The following is a 21,366-nucleotide window of genomic DNA, read 5'->3' as shown; positions in this document are numbered from 1 at the left end:
AAAACTAAGATCATGGCATCTGGTCTCATCACTTCATGGCAAATAGATGGGGAAACAGTGGAAGCAGTGACAGACTATATTTTTTTGGGCTCCAAAATCACTGCAGATGGTGATTGCAGCCATGAAATTAAAAGACGCTTACTCCTTGGAAGAAAAGTTATGATCAACCTAGATAGCATATTAAAAAACCAAGACATTGCTTTGCCAAAAAAGTTCCATCTTGTCAAAGCTATGGTTTTTCCAGTAGTCATGTATGGATGTGAGAGTTGGACTATAAAGAAAGCTGAACGCCGAAGAATTGATGCTTTTGAACTGTGGTGTTGGAGAAGACTCTTGAGAGTCCCTTGCACTGCAAGGAGATCCAACCAGTCCATCCTAAAGGAAATCAGTCCTGAATATTCATTGGATGGACTGATGCTGAAACTGAAACTCCAATACTCTGGCCTCCTGATGCGAAGAACTGACTCATTGGAAAAGCCCTTGATGCTGTGAAAGATTGAAGGCAGGAGGAGAAGGGGACGACAGAGGATGAGATGGTTGGATGGCATCACCGACTCAATGGACATGAGTCTGAGTATACTCCGGGAGTTGGTGATGGACAGGGAGGCCTGGTGTGCTACAGTCTGTGGGGTCGCAAAGAGTCGGACATGACTGAGCAACAGAACTGAACCGAACTTCTTATGGCTTGAAGGAATCAGACAGATTTCAGGATATTTCCCTTGCATTTCCACTTTCACCTCTTCTAGGATTCCTTCAGGTTGTGATTACTGCCATCCTCCAAGCCTTAGCTCAATTTATACCCTCCTCCTGAAGCTCGCCTTTATTGTTACTTAGTGTTAGATTCTTTTGAGACCCCATGATCTGTAACCTGCTAGGTTCCTCTGTCAATGGGATTTCCCAGGCAAGAATACTGGATTGGGTTACCATTTCCTTCTCCAGGGGATCTTCCCAACCCAGGAACTGAACCCACCTCTCCCGCATTGCAGGCAGATTCTTTACCCCTGAGCCACCTGGGAAGCTTGCCTTGCCCATAGCTACACACACACACCTCATACTGTCAACTATTTGTTCATGTCTCTTCCTGGTTACACTGCAAATCTTTGAGGATAAAGGCTGGATTTCAGGTTTTTTGGTTTATTTATTTGTTTGCTTGCAAGGGGAGGGTGAACACAATACTCAATAAATATTTGTTGATTGAAGAAAGTCACACTGTTTCATGGTTTCAATACAACACAACCAATATGTACATCTTTTTTAGGCATGCTTATTAATTTTTTTTCTTTTTTCCTTATTGGTCTCTGACCGTAACTGACACTTTTTGTTCTAAAGGCATGCTATGCAGTCTTTTTAGAAGTAAAAGATTAAAGGATGTCAAATGCAGGCATATAGGAGATAAGTGGAAATGGATATTTACAAGGTTGCTACTATCAGACACTGTGCTTTGCACTGTGAAGATTTCTTTCAGCAGACTCAAGAAACTGAAATCCAGCAAGGTTAATTTAACCAAAGTCCCATAGAAAATGAATGGCTGTGCTGAGTTTCAGAAATTCAGAAATCCAGGTTTGCCCGGATGATTGTGAGACTTAAAATAACACAACTGTTTTAAAAGTCACTAGACAAGAGTTGGCATTCAACAAATGTTGCTGTCTGAGGATTGGGTTTGCTTCAACAGTAGGAGAAAAAAGTTATATATATATACACACATTCTGGTCATCATGCAATTCACTTCTCCGCCTGATGTTCTCGTATCTATAACATGGCTCACAGGATATAGCTCAAAATATTATCTATAGCTCTTGAGGAAGAATTAAAGGTCCTTGACTATGCCTAATAACTACATTATTTAGTCTCCTTTGTTATATATATACACACACATTCTGGTCATCATGCAATTCACTTCTCCGCCTGATGTTCTCGTATCTATAACATGGCTCACAGGATATAGCTCAAAATATTATCTATAGCTCTTGAGGAAGAATTAAAGGTCCTTGACTATGCCTAATAACTACATTATTTAGTCTCCTTTGGCGGTTTTGTTTCTGCGTTTCTCACTTCTCTGATTAAACTTATTCTTTGACTAAAGTTTTCCCCAGACAAAAGGTAGGCAGAGGACATGGTTTCCGGGGTTCGGGGTGGGGGCAAGGACCATAGGGTTGTACTCCGTTTTAACGTCTGATTACAATAAGTCCTATGCTCTTCTTCATATTGCGGCTAGAAAAAAAAAATACCAGCCAATATTTCAAATTATGACTATCCCGCCCTGCTCCCCATCAGGTAGCAATTTATATTTTCAAAACAGAAAATAGAAAGTTGCCTTCAGCAAACAGAAACTAAAGGAACCCACTAATTGAATCCTGTAAAAGAATTTATTCTGTGCCTATGATTTTTTTTTTCGATGAAGAAATGCTTCTAATTCATACAGCACTTTGCAAGGTAAACCGCAGGTCCTGTTTGCAGCTGGGTCTCTAAAGGTCGAAAGAAAGTGGGTTCTCTCTTTCTCTGTACTCTTGCACGTCTCTTTCGCGGTCTCTTTCAGGTCCCCCGATGCCTGCCGTACTGCAAAAAAAAAAAAAAATACAGTGCAAAGTGGGGCAGCCCAGGCTCACTTTGCCAATCAGCAAAACCTTTTTGAATCCATCGGAGGCGACAAACCACACAAAACTCCCGTCCCAGCTGCTTCGAACCTCAAGGCAGAGAAGTGACCGCAGCTCCGCCGCCTGTCTCCCTCATCCGCTCTGCGCACCTGGACGCGGGCGGCGTGAGCCCCGGCCGTGACGTCACCGCACCTGGCAGCAGCCCCAGCCGGGCGGTGAGTCGGAACGCACGGGGGCGGGGCAGGGTGGCCTTGGGAGTCTCGCGAGATTTTCCTCCTCCCGGCCCTGCTCCCGGCACCTTCCCGGCCTCTGTCCCGGTCTCCACCTCACTCTTTGGCGTCGCGTTCGAGGACGGCGGGCGCCGACGGAGCTGCCAGGGGCGGGCTCCGGGGCTGGGCTGGCGCTCTGCGTTGTAGCCGACGGCCAGGACGAACCAGCAGGTCCCGCCCCGTGGCAGGAGCGACCGGGGGTGGGAAAACCGCCGGCTGGGCGGGCGGGGGAGGGCCCTCCGGCCGCCACGAGTGAGGAGCCGCAGCCTCCGCCTGTTCCTTGCGGGCCGTGGGGACCGGACTGGCCGGGGAGCGCCGCGGGCGGATGGAGGCTCCTCCTTGTCCCGCCTGAGCTCAGCCGGGCTAGAGCCGAGGGGAGGGCCCGCCTCCTGCCGCCGGAGCGGCCGCGCGAGCAGCGGGAGGAGGAGGAGCAGCGGGCGCCGGGCTGCTCCCCGCCGGAGCCCCCAGCATGGGTAAGGGACTCGAGTGCGCTCCTCGCCATCCGCTCCGACTTTCCGGGTTCGGGGAGGCGGCTCCCTTTCTCGATTTCGGCGGGGAGGGGTCGGGAGTGGGGGTGGGGGTCGGTCCCTGCGCTGCCAGACGGCCCGCTCCCTGTGTCCCCTCTCGCTCTGCCTTCCACCTGGCTCATCTCGCGGAGGAGCTGGTTGCGGGGCCCCAGGGTGCTTTTCCCGGCTTGTGCTTTTCCGCCACCTCTTTTCCTGGTCTCGGGAAAGGTGAGGGGATGGGTGGGGGGCGGTCCGATCACTTCGCCCCCCGCCCAGCTCCACTCAGCACCGAACTTCCTCCTTACCCAGCCCCTTTGGTCCCAGATCCTGGTGGGATGGGGGAAGGATGATCGAAAAACTTGACCGCGTAGCACTTTCAACTTCTCTATCTTGTGCGAACCTTTTTTAGAGATTGGCCTTTTAAAACACTTTTTTGGTTTGTTAGAAAAGGCATTCTACCCCCGCCCCCCCAAGCCTGAAACTTTCAAGGGGTATCTCAAGGGCAGGAAAGCTTGAGTATTTGCTCCGTTTCTACCCAGGCAAGTGTGTTGGTACTTAAATATTAAATCTCTTCCTGAGAACTGGATTGGAGTTTAGTAGGATTTCTGCGTTGAACCCTTTGAGAAGCAGTTTCCTGTTTGGAGTTAGACTTCCTCGCTAGAAGGGGAGAAAAGTACAAGGCCTTATATGTTATTTACAGTGTGCTTTAAAGTTTTGTTTGGAGCTAGAGAAGGAATGTGTTGCAGTCTGGTTTGAAAGGGAGTTTTGTTGAGTAGTGTAACAATTATTTTGATAACAAAAGTTCGATGTGGGCTAGGCGCTATCTCCCGCAATCCTTTGAAAATGAAATAGCAGTTTAAAAGAGAACTTTAAAAAAAATCAAGCTGTGTCACCATAAGGCATATGCATGCTCTGTAAGAGTAATCCCAGCGTTGGTTCTGTAGTCAGAAGGACGCTCTCACTTTTTGCAGTTCAGGAAGGAGTTGGTACTGCTTCATCTCAACAAACTATTAACTGAAATTAATAATTCATGAGACTAACAAATGATTTAGAAGCAGGACAAACACAGGACTGCTGATGTGGCACCTACTGCCCACACATTGTCTTGTGGGAAATGCTTTAAGCATAGTGTTTATAGACAGTTGCAGTAGCTCTTCTGTGTTTTCCTAGACTTTATACTTTTATAAGGCCTCCCTTTTGCTTTCAGGTAACTTTTGTGCACAAAGTGCTCTTAAACTTAGAAACAGTAAAACCTTTGTTACTTGGGACTTTCCAGTGAATTTCTAATTGATTAGTTGAGCTTACTGGGTAATTAAGGGTTTATCCTTTAAGCTTCAAATTATAAAACCACTTTGAGTGCAGATCATACTAAAATTAAATGTGTAATTCTTTTCTGTTTTAAATAGGATGCGAGTATAATTAAATCTTTTGATGACCTACGGTCATCATTTGTGACCTTCAGTTACTGTGGTTTGTTGAGGATCTATCTGTTGGATTGTATATAGGACTTCTGATCAGATTTCTTTGCATTTTGGAGTTAGTATTTTTCATGCTTTGCTGTTGGATGTGCTTATTACTGTGATCAGTGTCCCCCTTCACCATCTCCACCAGTTTTTCTACACCATTTTTTTCCTACGGAAATCAAATTTGTAATTCTGCGAAGAGAAAAAATGAGTTGACCCTTGTTTAGTGTGTGAGATCTTTTGAGAATAGTGAGTGTCCATCCTTGCACATTGGAGTGTCTATTTTGGTTGTCCAGAGGCCTTCACTCAGTGACTTTGCTGTGTTCTGCTTAGGTGAGTTCTGCCATATTATCTTAGTACAGTGTGATGTTTGCGTACTCAACTGGACTGTCCAGAATGTGTTTTAAAGTTTGGTTACTTGGGGGCATGTGCAGTTAATTTTTGAAAGGTATTTGTCAGATGAATGTATACTTTAAATTTATTGGTCATATATTCATAATAAAACTATCAAAATCATTTAAGGAGTGTTTTCTTTAATATAAGTCTAAGGTGCTTGATTTTGCTGTCATAAGTCTTAATTTCTTATGGCTTAAGATGACAGTTTAAGGATTCCCTGGTGGTCCAGTGGTTAGGGATCTGAGCCTCACTGCCAAGGGCCCTGGTTCAGTCCCTGGTCGGGGAATAAACATCCTACAAGCCCTGCAGCATGGCCAGGAAAAAAAAAAGATGATAGCTTAAAATATTTACATGGTATTTTATCTAATTTATCACGAAATGAAAAATCTGTAATTTCTTCACTTTGAAGTAACTTGGACACCTGTTAAGTGATGCTTCTTGACATTTAGGTGGTACAGCTAGAGTTAAAAGCATGGGCTCTGAACTGGGACAGTTTAAAGTCAAATCTTTGTTCTTCTGTCTACGAGCTGTTGTGACAGCTTTAGTTTCTTAATCTATAAATGCGATAAAACTATCAACCTCAGGTTATTAGGAGGATTGAGTGAGTTAATACTTGTAAAATGCTTAGAACAGTGCCAGTGTTGGTTGCTGTGATTTTCATTTTCAAATAATGAAATAAATGAATAAAATAAAAGTTTTCAAATAAGTTTTCCCAATTCTTGCACCAACTTGAAAAAAATAATGCTCAATGTTTGACCTTTTTGGAAGCATATTATTATCTTTAAAGATCAGTGGGATGAAACGATTTTGTACCAATGCAGAAATAGGTAACCTTCAACATTCAGTATATACTGCGAGAAAGTCCAGTGTTGGTAGTAAGGTTAGTAGAGTAGGGAAAACTAAGTGGGATGAGTGCTCATAGAGACTTACTTGAATTTTATCTTAAACTTAAGCACTGTTTTTAGTTTCTGCATTTGGTTAAATGTGGAAGAAAGCTTATAAGGAAATTTGAGGCATTCTTTGGGAAAGAATTTGGGGAGAGTGTTAGCGAGATGGAAAGACAATACTATATTTCTTATTGGAAAAGTAGAGATCTGCATTTTGGAGTGGAATAAGACAGCAATTGGCACAAAGTGTTACTATATGTAACTTCTTATTTTTGAAAAAATAAGTGGATTTTAAGGACTTGATATTTCTTAATTTTAAATAAATTTATGAACTTTTCACATATGACATATAACAAGTCAATATGTTTAAATTATGAGGCAGTTAATGGACAGAAATACACAGTTGGTTTAGAGATAATATGTGCATTTCTATAATAGAGTGATGTATTTCTTTGGCTCAGTGTTTGAAGAAAATCTTGATTCACCCAGATAAGTAAGGGCAACTAGAAATTGCCTGCTAGTAGCTCACCTTTTAATTTCAGGATTTGCTTCAATTAAACTAATCCAGAACACGAAAGTGGAATATTAGGAAATTTTGTTTCAAACTTGAATCCTAGTAAATAATCAGTTGTATTCTTTAATTAGTAAGTACTTGTAATCAGATTTGTCTTAAGTGCTTCAAATTCGGATAGATATAATTCCATAAAATCACATTTAGGATGAAAATACACATTCATAATATGTTTTTCCATAAAAACCAGCTTGAAGTTTGCCATGTATCTCTCTAAATGAGGGGTTGGACAAGTAAGATGATGTCTTATTAACCTAATAAGATGATCTAAATTTTAGAACATTTAAGATAAAGATAAAACGTGAAGTGCTTTTGGTTCATTCCATATTGTCAATCGAAAATACCTTCAAGTTTTTATTTGTAAGTAATCCAATCTGTGATTTTTTTTTTTTCCCTCCTCTTCTGTGTCTTGGAATATCCTCTGTGAGATACCTTTTAAGTATGATACCATTTTTAGTGTGTTTTAAAAGTGGTGTCATGTCAAGAGGTTGAAGAGAGGCAAAGAAAGAGGTGAAGATTCTTGATTTGGGTGGGAGCAGGACAGCTGCAGAAGCTGTAAACTGGTGCAAGTTGTGAAAGATCTGAAAGCTTTTGGAGTTTGTGTTCAAAAAAGAAAGAAGAATAAAACTTAATATGATGTGATTGAAATTTAGGTAAATTGGTAATCATTATGATGGGTCTGTGACCTTATTAACTGTAAAATTTGATACCCAACTATTAGGCAGGTTTACCTCAAGTGGAATTAGTTCTTTCTCAATGGAGAGGCCAGAACACTGGCCTCGGAAATCTGGGTGAAGGTCCCTGTATGCCTATAGTTAGCGTCTCAGCACGGGGGATACAGTGTAGCAAAAGCCAGTGCACAGACAGGTGGAGGTGGCCGGCTTGGCATGGTGGCGAGCAGCGGGCACCCTGGAGAGGTTCAGACTGGTGTCCTGGAAAAGGGAGGAAATGGGTTTTAGCAGTAGGCTTTAGAGAGCTAGCACGGGAGAAACAAAACCAGTCAAGATCCAGATTTCTTATGAGAGATACAAGATAAGCTATTTGTTCCTGGGAACAAAAGTAGGAGCTTGGTTATTGGATTGTTTAGGATGAGCCAGGCAGTAGTATTGACAAGGTAACTGAACTCTTAAACTGTTGATCTTACTTATTTTCTGCTTGGCACTGCATCAGTAGCTGAATCTGTGTGTGTTACAAGTTGTTCTGGGTAACTGGGATGAAAGGAGATTTTCTGTCTCAGTGCTTGAGGATATTTCTTGCCCACAGTTTAGCACTTCCTCTGTTTACTTGGTCTCAGGGATTTGATACATCTGCCTTTTTTTTTTTTTTTTTGGGCTGCTTTTTTCACCTGTTCCTCTCCTTTCTCACCCAAGACAAAGCAGATTACAAAATTTCAGCATACCCTTCTGTTTGAGAAACAAGTGCATAGCGCTTAACAGTTTTAAGTAGTTTTAGCTGCCAATATAATAATAAATAATAGAGTAAGCCACAAGAAACTTGAAAGTACTACTAATTGTTTATTCCTGAACAATTTCACTGAAGTGGTATTAGGTTAGTTATTAGAATGACCTTTCTTGGTTTTGCTTTGTTTTTTAGTAGGGTATATCTGCCCTTTTCAGCCCTCCCTCATACTCCCCCACTCCATGTTATCCACAGCTTTCTTTTAGGTTTGTTTATGCTGGATAGATGCTCATAATAGTTGACAGTTTTTTATCACTACTGGTAAGCGTATAGAGTTCCCTTCATAATCCTACTAGGGCTTCTCTGACCCAAGACTGTGCTATACTTTCAGTTTTTAGTTATAATTACTTGGTTTTAGCCCCAGGTGAGTTAGGTATTTTCTTTCTAGGGTCTAAATGTTTCTTCTTTTGGACTAAATGACATTACCTCTTTTCTGTTTCTTGGGTTTTGTTTGATAGTTTCTGAAGACCTCAGTTGCCTGAATGTTCTATTCTTTGATTCTTTTATTTCAACTGAAAGCATGTTTTACTGGTTGTTTGTATTTAAAGGAGCTCTTACTCTTACAAGTAACTCTACTGTTTAAGTATTCATTATTCTAAAATGATATCTAGCTTAAAATGTTGATCTAGTGTCAGACATGGCAGTTTTATGAACTCTTTCCTGGAATCTCATTATACCACATCATTCTTTTCCATTGCCTCCAGTAGACTTGTGTTTTTAATCTTTAAAATTTTGTTTCCTTATTCCATTTGCCTTCATGATCACATTTTATTTCTCAACTAAGTTTCAAAGCAGAGATGACTAACGTAGGATCCTGAATTCCAGTGACCATTTTAGTGCCACGTAGCTCTGGTTCTTTTTGATGATCCAGTGTCCAGGTAATTCTTAGGGAGTGACTGTGACATCTAATCACTAGGAGTTCCCAGTGGAAAAATACTTTAAGTGTGGTAACAGTAACAGTTACCACCAACATTAAGAGAAAGGTTCTGTCTCAAGGCCACATTTTGTCAAAGAAAAGAGCTTTCAGTGAGAGATAAATCCAGAAGTATCTGTCTTAATGAGAGGAATGTGATTAATGGCATGTTCGATGCTAGGAATATTGGGACATGTACACATATAGTGGTTTACAGCAGTGTTAGAGGTTGGGCATATTATTGAAGTCGTTTGGATTTAAAAAATTTCACACAGGAGGTTCTGATGTAAATGCTCCCATGTCTCCTTCCCTCCAGTTGTTGATGAGTGTCATCAGTGGGTTGGGATGGCTGAGTGTTGTGATAGGAGGAGTGTCATCAGTGGGTTGGGATGGCTGAGTGTTGTGAAAGGAATAAGACTTACCATAATAGGAATAAAACTTAGCTCACAGATGACCAGAAATCCATTTAGAAAGGGAATTTCGTACATTAAGAAAGTATCAGTGTCAGAAATGTCAAAATATAATAGAAGTATAAGGAAAATCAGGATATAGATTCCTGCATTGGAAGGCAAATAGGATTTGTTCATTTCTCCTCATTTGACCAATGACGTCATGAGTCCTTGACAGTAGCCAGGATATTTTTTTCTCTCCTCCTGGTACTGAACCTTTAGAGTGAAGCACACCTTCATTCGAACTGTTTTCTTCAAGATCCTTTTACCTGAAGTACTAAAACTGTACTAACCTTAGTGTCTATCAGTGCCCCCGGTACTGAGAAGGTCAGAATTTACTTAACATCTAGGCTGACTTTGTTAATTATCAGAGTTCTATTCTTACAGTATATGTATTTATCATGATTGTTAAAATAATCAAATTCCAAGTTGTTTGGTTTATAAATGTCGAATTTCATATATTTGTAGCAGCGTGTAATGATTTTAGGAAACATATTTAAAGTTGGTCTTTCAAATGTATGGGCTTCCCTAGTGGCTCAGATGGTAAAGTATCTGCCTGCAATGTAGGAGACCCAGATTGAATCCCTGGGTCAGGTTCAGGAAGATCCCCTGGAGGAGGGCGTGGCAGCCCACTGCAGTATTCTTGGCTGGAGAATTCCATAGGCAGAGGAGCCTGGCAGACTGCAGTCCATGGGTTCACAAAGAGTCGGTCACGACTGAGCAACTAACACACTTTCAGATGTATACTCTTCTACATTTTTTTCCTAATTGTTGTTAGACTTAATAGTTAGAATGTTTTTTTTTTTAATTAGACTTTAATTAAAGCTCCAGCTCTGCTGCAGCAGAATGTAGCCTGATGAGTATTGCGCCTTGCTGCTTTGGAGTGTGCATGTGTGTGTACGTGTGCATGTGTTTGAGGTATTTAAGATGAAGACTCCATTTTTTCCTTACCTCTTAATTAGACCATTTTTTATCAAGCACACTTTTTTGAAGCAGTTAAAAAAATTACCTTACATGATGAAAACAAATCTGTCAATGAATTTTCAGAATGAATGTCATGGAAATGTAAAGGCTATATTTTAAATTTCTAGGTAACCTCTTTCCCGCAAAAATTGCCTAAATTTCTTATATTCTATGCAACCCAACTGAATTTACTATTAGAACCTCACAGCTATGTAACCCAGCTGAACTTACGATGAGAACCTCACAGTTTAAAGCCTAAATAAAAATTCCTATATTATTACTCTCTTTTATATGTAATAATCTTACTTGCCTGGAGCTTATGTATGCCAGAGACCCCATAACTTATTTTATACTATTAAAAAAACGTAATACTCTTAGTAACTCGCAGAAAATTCGGAGCTTGCTGTGTGTTCACCAAGTTTGTGATTCAATAGTGTTTTAATTTGGAGTAATTGGAGTGGATGAGGTCTCACTTTGTTTTTAAAAAACAGTTGACCGTTGGTTTGAGCTTCCCAGGTCCACTTATATATAGATTTTTTTCAGTAGTAAATGTCTCAGTACTATAGGATCTGCGGTTGGTTGAATTTGTGAATGCAGAACTGCTGGTCCAAAGAGCTGACTAAAAATTATATTTAAATTTTCAACTGTGAGGAAGATTGGCCCTCCTAACCCCTGTGTTGTTCAGGGGTCAACTGTGAACTCTTTAATCTTTCCTGTATGACTCACTGAGACTCTTTAAGTCCCTTTAGTAGAGAATCAGTAATCAAGGATATTAAACATCTTGTCAGGTGGGTCTGCAGCTTGCCTACTCCATGAATGTTACAATGAGGTAACATATTTCTACTAAATAAAGGGGAAATTGCTTATTTTTCAGTTGAGAGATATTTCTTTATGATTCTCCAATTTATCCTGTTAAATAAATTTAGGTATAAAGGCTTAATTTGCTTCCAAAAGTTTGTTTAACTTGAACAATGTTGTTGAACTATAAAATTATATCATCTTAAATGGGTATTATGAAGCAGCTATACATACATTCTTTGAGGCATACTAAATTGATACATTACATATATAATTAAAATTTTTCTAGTCGCTGTGTTAGAAAATACAGGAAAGGTGAAATTAAATGTTTTGGATGTTTTTTTCTACATGTTCAATATAAAAGTCATTAATTTGTATACTTTTTTTTGTCTTTGGAATCTAGTATGTATCACACATTTATCTCAGTTTGGACTAGCCATGATTCAAGTGCTTCATATTACCTGTGGCTAGTGGTTACTGACTAGATGATGCAGTTTTAGAATGTAAATCTTAAAGGCTTTTGTGAATCTAGTGAGAGTGTATGTGAAAACATTTTATAAGTACTATGCAATTATAAATAGTTATGTAAGGAATTGAACTATTGTAGGGTTTATGTAAATAAACCATTTTTGGCCTTTACCAATTAGTTTTTTTATTAGATATTTAATTATTTTTGATTAAATAACAAGTATAAATTCTCATGGAAACCCCCTAATGTGGTTTAAAAATGAACAAATTTAAATATTATTACCTAAAAATTGTGAATTAATTTAAACATTGTTCATGTATTTGGGTTAATATTTTCTCTCAAAAGACTTACATTTTAACTGTATGACACCTTGGTCTTTTACTCATTTATCCGTCAATAATAGGGGAATCATAGGATTTATTTATTTTTTTTTTGAGGGGGTGAGTTCTACAAAATTTCTCGATAAAAATTTATTGGTATTTTTAAAAATCTGGCTTCAAATGTGCTTAAAATTAATTTCTAGTGTTTTTTCAGAGTTAATAGTGGATTAAAAATCTGAAGAATAATTGAATTTTCCAACTTATTTGCTTTTTAGATAGATTTTGTAGATTTGTTGTTTTTAGGATTTATTATTTTGGGAGGAGACATCACATGCACATGATAATTTGTTTTGGGCTAATTCTTAATTTTTGTGAGAGTGAAATCCTTTTTCGTTTTTAAACTTTGCTTAAGGTTGTTTTTTGGGTGTCTGTCACCTATTGATCTGATTTAGTAATGTTTAAAGGAATGCAGTGCTATGTAAAAGCTTCTTTATACCACATTTTCTTTTCTTCTCTTTTACTATATGGTAAAAGTATATGATACTTTGCATACTTTTCACACTCTATGTGAAATACAGAAAGGAGAGATGGGTTTTGTGTGTGATATCTGAAGAACGACAGCATTTATTTATCTGCTCTAAGAAATGCTGATTATCAGTTCTGTGTTTAACAAGCTTGAGGAAGTAAATTATAGAAATTCTAATATTATGCATATAGCTAAAAGGTTGCAAAATGCCAGACTAGATGAATCACAAGGTGGAATGTAGATTGCCAGGAGAAATACCAACAACCTCAGATATGCAGATGATACCACTCTGATGGTGGAAAGTGAAGAGGAACTAAGAGCCTCTTGATGAGGGTGAAAGAGGAGAGTGAAAAAGCTGGCTTAAAACTCAGCTTTCAGAAAACTAAGATCATGGCATCCAATCCTATCACTTCATGGCAAATAGATGGGGAAACAATGGAAACAGTGACAAACTTTACTTTCTTGGGCTCCAGAATCACTGTGGACAGTGATTGCAGCCATGAAATTAAAAGACATTTGCTCCTTGGAAGAAAAGCTAAGACAAACCTAGACAGCATATTAAGCAGAGACATCACTTTGCTGACATATAGTCAAATCTATGGTTTTTCCAGTAGCCATGTACAGATGTGAGAGTTGGACCATAAAGAAGGCTGAATGCTGAGGAATTGATGCTTTTGAATTGTGATGATGAGAAGATTCTTGAGAGTCCCTTGGATAGCAAGGAGATCAAACCAGTCAATCCTAAAGGAAATGAACACTGAATATTCATTGGAAGGACTAATGCTGAAGCTCCAAATACTTTGGCCACCTGATGCAAAGAGCTGACTCACTGGATAAAACTCTAATGCTGGGAAAGATTGAGGGCAACAGGGGAAGGGGACGACAGAGGATGAGATGTTGGATGGCATCACTGATTCAAAGGACTTGAGTTGGAACAAACTCCAGGAGATAGTGAAGGACAGGGAAGCCTGTTACGCTGCAGTTCATAATGTCACATAGAGTAGGACAGTAGTTTTTTCATTTCTCCATTTATGGTGAAGATAGTCCTGGAAATAAATTTCTGGTAAAGATGTTTGGTTTATGGTTACAAAAAAATTAACCCTGAAAGTAACTGAAAATACTAAAAATGAGTAGGAAATAAGAGTTGGAACCGTTTAAGTATTTTTTATCATACAGCTACTTCTTTGGCAATAAAGCTTATAGGGAAGTATGTTTCTGTTCATTTTTGTGTAACTTTCTATATTTTGACCTTAATAAAGGTTATTACTATAATAGTTGCTATAATATAAATAAAGTTAGGTCCTATAATTATATAGGTGTTATAATGTAAATAAGGTTAATTTGACATACCCAGTTAGATGATGCTGTTGTGCTATTTATCTGTATTTTATTAATCCAAACCAAAGTAAACATTCCCTAGTGAATGCTCGTACTGCTCAAACCTATTTGGAATTTGTGTGAATTGTTACATTATTTCTTCATTAGATGGTATTTCATTATCAAAAAAATATGGAATTATTAGTGCAGAACAGTCACAACTTTTATAGTGTTATTATCTTAAATACTTCTGTGCATGATCTTTTAAAAAATTAGGGATTTTTAAGAGTTTTAAGCTTAGTTTTCAGATATTTTTGTTTTAAAAATATCAATATTTTCAACTTAAGTGTTTAAAACATATTCCACCAGAACTACCCCCCACCTCATTTCTTCTTGCAATCAAGTTGTTATATAAAAAATTTTTTTTGAGGATTAAATTCTTAGAGTGGTTTAGTGTACTTTTAAATACTTCACTTTCTTTTACTTCATTATCATTCTGGGTTTTCATAGTTGTCTTTTTGGTTCTTATAAATACTTTCAATTATTAGTCTTCCCAGTTTTCAGTTTGTTTGCTTTAGTTTAGAAATTTCTTCTTTCTCTATAATTTTGATATTTGCTTCCATTTCCTTCTCTCCTGCCTGTCTACTTCCTTTTGTTTGAGTGTGTGTGTGTGAAGAGTTCTGTTTTACTCAGTTAGAACTGTGGGATATGGTATGAGATGAAAATCTGTATGTAGTGTGTTACCCTTATACACAGTTTTGTGGCGGTTTTGTGTTGACATTTGGGGCCAGAAACTACTTGGTGAGAGGCTATCCTGTGTTTTGATGGGTGCTTAGCAGCATCCCTAACCTCTACCCAGTAGATGCCAGTAGAATTCCCTGAGTTTTAACCACCAAAAATGTCTCCAGACATTCCAAAGTGTCCCCTATGGGGCAGAATTATCTTGGTTGAGAACCACTGCCCTAATATAAATTAGTTCTGAATTTATATGTTCTAAATCTAGTTGTCCTGAGAGACACTGACTTGCTGTTTTAGCCCCAAACTTACGTTTTCTGGGGCAAAGCTTGAGGTTAAGACCTCACACAGTGGACTTTTTACTGCAGCCAGGGGGATCAGGTTCACACAGACTAATACACAAAGGCTAATTTTTATTTAATGCTTATTTTAGAATCTGTAGATCATGTGGTTTTTCATATTACATCTATTTATATGACAAATTAGATTTTCCAGGATTAAACCTATCCCATGATAGACCTTGCTTAGTTGTAATAGCCAATTATCTAATTATGCATTTGAATTCCCTTTGTTGATATTTTATTTAGAACCATTTCTATTTGAGAGAGTACATTTTTGGGTGCAGTCTTTGGTCTGAATAACATTCAAATTATTTCAAATACTGATTATTCTTAAATAATGAAGATTTGTAGACGTACTTTGTGTTCTATAGAAGTTTTGCAAAAGCCTTTAAAACAAGTTTTTTTTCTTTCTTTAGTAACTTTTTCTGAAGTCATTTTTTAAGACCACTTTCTGATTTTATTCCTGGATTGATCTGTTGATTTCTAAAAATTTCTCGAGTAACTAGTTTTTCTTTAAAATAGAAATTTATCCATTTCATTGAGATTTTTAGGCTTGGAACTTTTATAGCATATCCAAGAACAAGCCTAGTTTGGTTAAGTTCTCACATCCCACTGGACTGCTGAGTCTGGCCCAACTCTGCAGCATCTCTTTTTAGAGTGTTGAATTGGCAGATCTCTTTGTGTGTTCTGTAATCTCTTGTGGCTCCGGTTTATTTTTCATTGCTCATCCTGATAGGCTTCTTTGAGGTATTCAATCTTTTGAGATGCTTTGGAAATGGATTGCTGGATGGGTTAACCAGAACAGTGCTAGTGCTGTTTGAGATCACTTGGTGGAATGCACCAGTTAAATATACATATTTTCGATATTAGATGTTAGAAGGGCTATTCGTATATTGGCAAAAAAATATACCCAGATATCTAGGATGAATTTATTTTGAAGTTTACTGACTTCAGAAAGATCTGGTTCACTTAGCTCTAATAAGTGAGATGCTAGTGTTTTTTTTTTTTTAAATATAGTTTGATTATCTGAGAAAAATTAAAAATAGAATGCTACTTTAACATGTATATGACAAACTGATTTTTAATGAATTAAGTTAATTTTACTGGAAAAAACATGGATTGTTTCAAGTTGGACTTTTGAATAAAGGTTTTAAGTGGCTAAAATATAGGAAAGTCAGCTCTTATTCTGCAAGATGACAAAAATAAAGAGTAATTTAATGAGAAATTCGTTGTACTGAGAGGCAGGTCTGCTTGGTGTAACATTATGGAGATAAAATTTTTGTCTGACTCTTTTTGCTTTTTCATTTTCTAAAAACATTTCTGTAGTTACCAATCCTTCTTTCACAGCTTGGTTTAGTTTCACTGCCTGTATTATAGAAGGATCCACCTCATAAAAGAAGTCAAAAGCTGTCTTGAATAATCAGCACCCTTCTGCAAGATTATCTCCTGTCAGTCTGTTTCTGGCACTGCTGTTTCTATGTCATCTTTGGAAGCATTGCTATTAATTCCTGTTGCATATTGTCTGTTAGCTCTTGAATTTCTGCAAGATCCCTGTCTTGAAACCCTTCATCCTCCACATTTTTTTTTTTTCCGTATCTATACTCTCTCATGGTTTCCTTGACTGGCTCTGTTGTAAATGCTGTTAAGTCATGTACAACATCTGGACATGGTTTTCCCCACTGGGAGTTTTTTGTTTCAGGATTGATGGCTTTCATGGCTTTTAAAAAAGTTACAGCAGTGGCATCTTGAGTGGTGTAATCCTTCCAGACCTTCATGATCTCTCTGTCAGGGTCCTCTTCTGTAAGTATTGCCAACCTATTCTGTAGCCTAATGTATGATGAGCCTTAAAGGTCCCTTGACCCCCTGATCTAGAGGCTGAATTAGAGACATTGTGTATGAGGACAAATAGGTAACCAACGCCTTCATTACTGAACTCATGAGGTCGTTGTTCAATAACAATGGCCAGGGGACATTGTCCAATAAAAGAAGAACTTTAAAAAGTAGTTCTTCACTGGCCAAATACTTCCTGACTTAGAGAATATGTCAGTGGAACCAGTCCTTTTTCTGGATTGGATTCTCATCCAGACCTTCTTGTTTTATAACCAAAAGATTGGCAACTGATGTTTATCTTTTCCCTCAAGGCTCAAGAATTAGTAGCTTTATAGAGGAGGGCAGTCCGGACCATAAACCCAACTGCATTTGCACAAAACGGTGTTAGCCAGTCTCTTCCTCTCTTAAATCCTGGTGTTTGCTTCTTTCTCTTCCTCCCTCTCTCTCTCTCTTTTTTTTACACTAATAAATATTCTTTTGACTGCCCTCCGCCCCCGCCCCAAAATAGGGCACCTTTGTCTGCAGTAAAAACCTTTTCAGACAGATATCATTTCTCCTCAGTGATTTTCTTAATGGCATATGAGAACTCTGCTGCTGTCTCTTGGTCAGCAGAAGCTGTTTCTCCAATTATCTTGACATTTTTAAAGCCAAGCCTCTTTCTAAAATTATCAAACTATCCTTTGCTGGCATTAAATTTTCCCAGCTTCACATTCTTCATCTTCCTCTTGCTTTAAGTTTTCAGGCAATGATTTTGCTGTTTTTCTTGAATTGTACTAGAGTCTGTTGGTATGCCTTTCTTATAGCAATCCTGAATTAAAAGTTGCATTTATATGAGTAAAAAGTGCAAAGTTTTCACAGTCTGGGACAGCTGCAGTGAGTGACAGCTTCACAAATTTCCTGTCTTTTATTTTTTTAATTTAATAATAGTCCTTACCCTGAATTTGTTTATCTTGAAATAGTGGTCAATTGTAGCTATAGATCTCAATCTGACGCATATCAAATAATTCAACTTTTTTTTGCGTCACAACTTTTCTGTTTCTTGGGATCATTTCCAGCATCAGTAGAGGCACTTTGTATCACAGTGGTATTTCACTGGATGACTGTACCAGTTTTTTTTTAGTCCATTTGTCTATTGAAGAGCATTTGGGATTTTTCTAGTTTGTGGCAGTTAAGAACAGAGCTGTTATAAACATTTGTTTATAGATTTTTATGTCAACATAAGTTTTACTTCTTCAGAGTATGTATAGTTTGGAGTCATATGGTAAGTGTCTATTTGTGTGAAACTTCCAAATTCTTCCTGAGCGTATATACCTTTGTGTGTGTGTGTGTGTGTGTGTGTATTGGCACCAGCAGTGTATTAGAGTATCAATTGCTTCATGTCTTTGTGTGGGTTTTTTTTTTTTTTTTTAATGTTAGCCATTCTGATAGGTGTGTAGCAGTATCTCATGGTGTAGAATTGGGAGATTTCTTCTTTAAATTTTGCTGGGGAAGCCGTCTGGCTCTCGGGATTTCTTTTTTTAGAAAGCTTTTAACTACAGACTCAATTTAAAAATAGTTATTCAGACTCTCTCAAACTACTAAAGCTTTGCGGATTCATGTGTGTCTTGCTTATGCTGCTGCTGCTGCTGCTAAGTCACTTCAGTCGTGTCTGACTCTGTGCGACCCCATAGACGGCAGTGTCTTGTTTATAGTTTTATTATTTAAAAAATTAATGTGAAGTCTCTGGTGATACTCCTTTTAATTCTTAATATTGGTAGTCTGGGTCTTCTCTCTCTTTTTTTCCCTTGATCATTCTTCTTAGAGATTTATCAATTTTATTGACCTTTTCAAATAACCAATTTTGATTTCATTGTTTTTTCCCTATTTTTCTGTTTCTCTGGTTTCAGTTGAACATTTTATATTATTCAAATTTATGTCCTTTTATACTTAAAATTTTTTTTTAGTGTAGTTGCTCTAGAGTTTACAGTATATGTTGATTACTAATCTAAGTTCACCTTTAAATAGCACTGTCCCACTTCATGTCAAATGCAGATCCCAGAGTATTCCCCACTCCTGTGTCCTTTATGATATTGCCGTCATTCATTTATCCATATGCTAAAAATCACCCAGTACATTGTTACTGTTACCAATTTAAACTAATCTTTTAGATAAATTAAGAATAATAAAAGTAAAAGATTTTATTTTACTTCACTTATTCCTTTGCCTTTACTCTTTATTTATAGATTCAAGTTTTTGACCTGTATAATTTTCCTTCTATTTGAAGAACTTCTGTTAACATTTTCATGGCAGGTCTGTTATTTTTGTTCGTGTGAGAAAGTCTTTATCCTTTTCTTTGGAAAGACAATTTCACTAAATATAGAATTCTCAGATGGCAGTTTTTTCTTTCAACAGTCTAAATAGTTTGCCCCACTTCTTCCTTGCTTGAGCATTGCTGAGAGAGTCCTGCTGCAATGCTTTCCTCTGTTCCTCTGTCGTTCAGGTGCTTTTTTCTTATGGCTTTTTTCAAGAGTTTCTGGGTCTTTGATTTGAATATGGTACACTTAAGTGTAGGCTTTTCTCTTTTCTTTTTGTCCTTTGAGTTTCCTGGATGTATGGTTTGGCACTGGTATAGGTTACTAATTTTGGAAACTTCTCCACCATTATTACTTCATTTATTTCTTTTGTCTTGTTTCTTCTTTTTTCCTTTTCTTATATTCCAGTTATGCATATGTTATATCTTTTGAAATTGTTGGGTGAAACAGAACTTGGATGTTCTGTTTTGTAAAAGAATATTATTTTTATGTTTTAGTTCAAGAAGTTTCTGTTGATCTGTCTTCAAACATCTTGATTCTGTTCGTGGTGGTGTCTAGTTGGTAGATGAACCCACCAGTGGCATCCTTTATTTCTATTACAGTGTTTTTTGATTTCTGTCATTTCCTTTTGATTGCTTATCTTAGGGTCTTTATCTGCTTACCTTACTCATCTTTGCTTACCTCCTTTTTTTTTTTTTTTCCCATTATCACCCTTAACATATTTAAAATTATCTGATTTCAAAAAATTTGTTATGCTTGAGTCTGGCTTTAACTCTTGCTTTGTCTTTGTGTTTTTCTTGCCTTCTGAGTGAATGATGTGTAGTTTTTTGTTGAAAGTTGGACATGCTGTATTAGATAAAAGGAGCTGAGGTTAATAGGCCTTTTGTGTGAAGTTTTATAGTAGTCTGTCAAGGAGTGTACTCTTTAACATCGTTCCAGCTGGTAGGTGCCAGAGGCATCAGATTCCTTTCGTGGCCTTGTTTTTGCCCCCCCTCTTGGGTTTCCCTAAGCACTCCTTCTCAGGTAGACTCTGCATCATGTAAACGCTTTCAGTGGAGATTAACTCTTATATTAATGGAGCCCCATCAGTGTAGTTGTAAGGTGCTGGGGAGAGGAAGCATCCTATAATCTTAAAATGAAACTTTTGGTGGGTCTTTGTCCTGGGTCTGTGATGTCTTATCTCCCCGCTTCTCTGTGTGAGACAGAAAGGTAAGAGGGGACTGGAATCAGAGAAATGCTGTTATACCCTTTCCAGTGGTGGACTGAGGACCTGGTGAAGTCTTTTTCCTGGAGAGCAGGTCTTTGTTTGGGTTAGTGGTTATTTCACAGTGACTGCTTTTCCTTTCCTCCTTGCCAGAACCACAAGGAGATCTTTATAGATTCTTCATTGTGAGAACCCGATGGGGTTCCTGGAGGTAAAACCCACAAAAGGTGGGGGCCTGCTGATACTGTGGTCCCTAGGAGTTTTCTGCTCTTAGGCTGTTTCACACTTGGCCTCCAGAAATTCATCAAAGTTTGTGTTTTAAATTTTTGTAGTAGATTGACTTTTTGGCCCCGAAATGTTATGTCTAAGTCCTGCCCTGGTAACTATGGATCTTAAGATGATATCCTAGATTTAGGGTTGGCCATAAATCCAGTGACTGGAATCCTTATTAAGAGTAAGGAGAAGCAGATTTGAGACAGAGACACAGAAGGGGAGGGCCATGGAAACGGAGATTGGAATTATGCCAGCCGAGAAATGCCAGAGATTGCTGGCAGCCCCTAAAAGCCAAGAGAGGAGCATGGAGCAATTCTCCATCAGTCTTCAGGAAGATCCAACCCTGATGATACCTTGATTTTGTATTCCAGCCATCAAAAATGTAACCGTGAAAGAATTTCAAAAGTTTTATTGTTTGAAGTCACCTAGCTTGTGATAGTTTCTATGTTAGCCCTGGGAAACTAATACAGTATTCATACCAGTTGATGACGCCAGTGTTTTCCGCTTGGAATGATCTAGCAGACCTTAACTGTGACTCTGGAGGTGCCTGTGTCTCTGTATCTTGAGATGGTGGTTTACCCCCTGTCCTCACTTCTCTGATGGGCCCACGGAAAGTCATTGATTGTTTAGCTTGTTTAAATTTTTTCTCGTAAGGGTGAGTGTGACAGTCTCCGAGCTTCTTTCATGTTGAAACTGAAATCGCAGACCGAGTTTTTTTGTTTTTTTGTTTTGGTGGGGTGGGGATCTGGCATTTTATACTGTATTATTTTAGTGATTAACACATGCATGTTTA

At 38.2% G+C, this 21,366-nt stretch overlaps 1 protein-coding gene across 1 annotated transcript in view; it reads left to right on the top strand.

The window, feature by feature from the left end:
- Positions 1-3,284: 3,284 nt before the first annotated feature.
- Positions 3,285-21,366, top strand: part of CD2AP (CD2 associated protein) — an 85,233-nt gene continuing 67,151 nt past the window's right edge. Inside the window, exon 1 of the mRNA XM_052649357.1 lies at positions 3,285-3,336. Within this exon, the coding sequence (XP_052505317.1) occupies positions 3,333-3,336 (4 nt within the window). The 5' untranslated portion in view covers positions 3,285-3,332. The remainder of the gene's footprint in view (positions 3,337-21,366) is intronic.

This window comes from Budorcas taxicolor, chromosome 11 (assembly GCF_023091745.1).
Source record: "Budorcas taxicolor isolate Tak-1 chromosome 11, Takin1.1, whole genome shotgun sequence".
Taxonomy (NCBI): domain Eukaryota; kingdom Metazoa; phylum Chordata; class Mammalia; order Artiodactyla; family Bovidae; genus Budorcas; species Budorcas taxicolor.
Note: the sequence above shows the minus strand (reverse complement) of the source record. Positions and strands in the feature narration are given on the sequence as shown.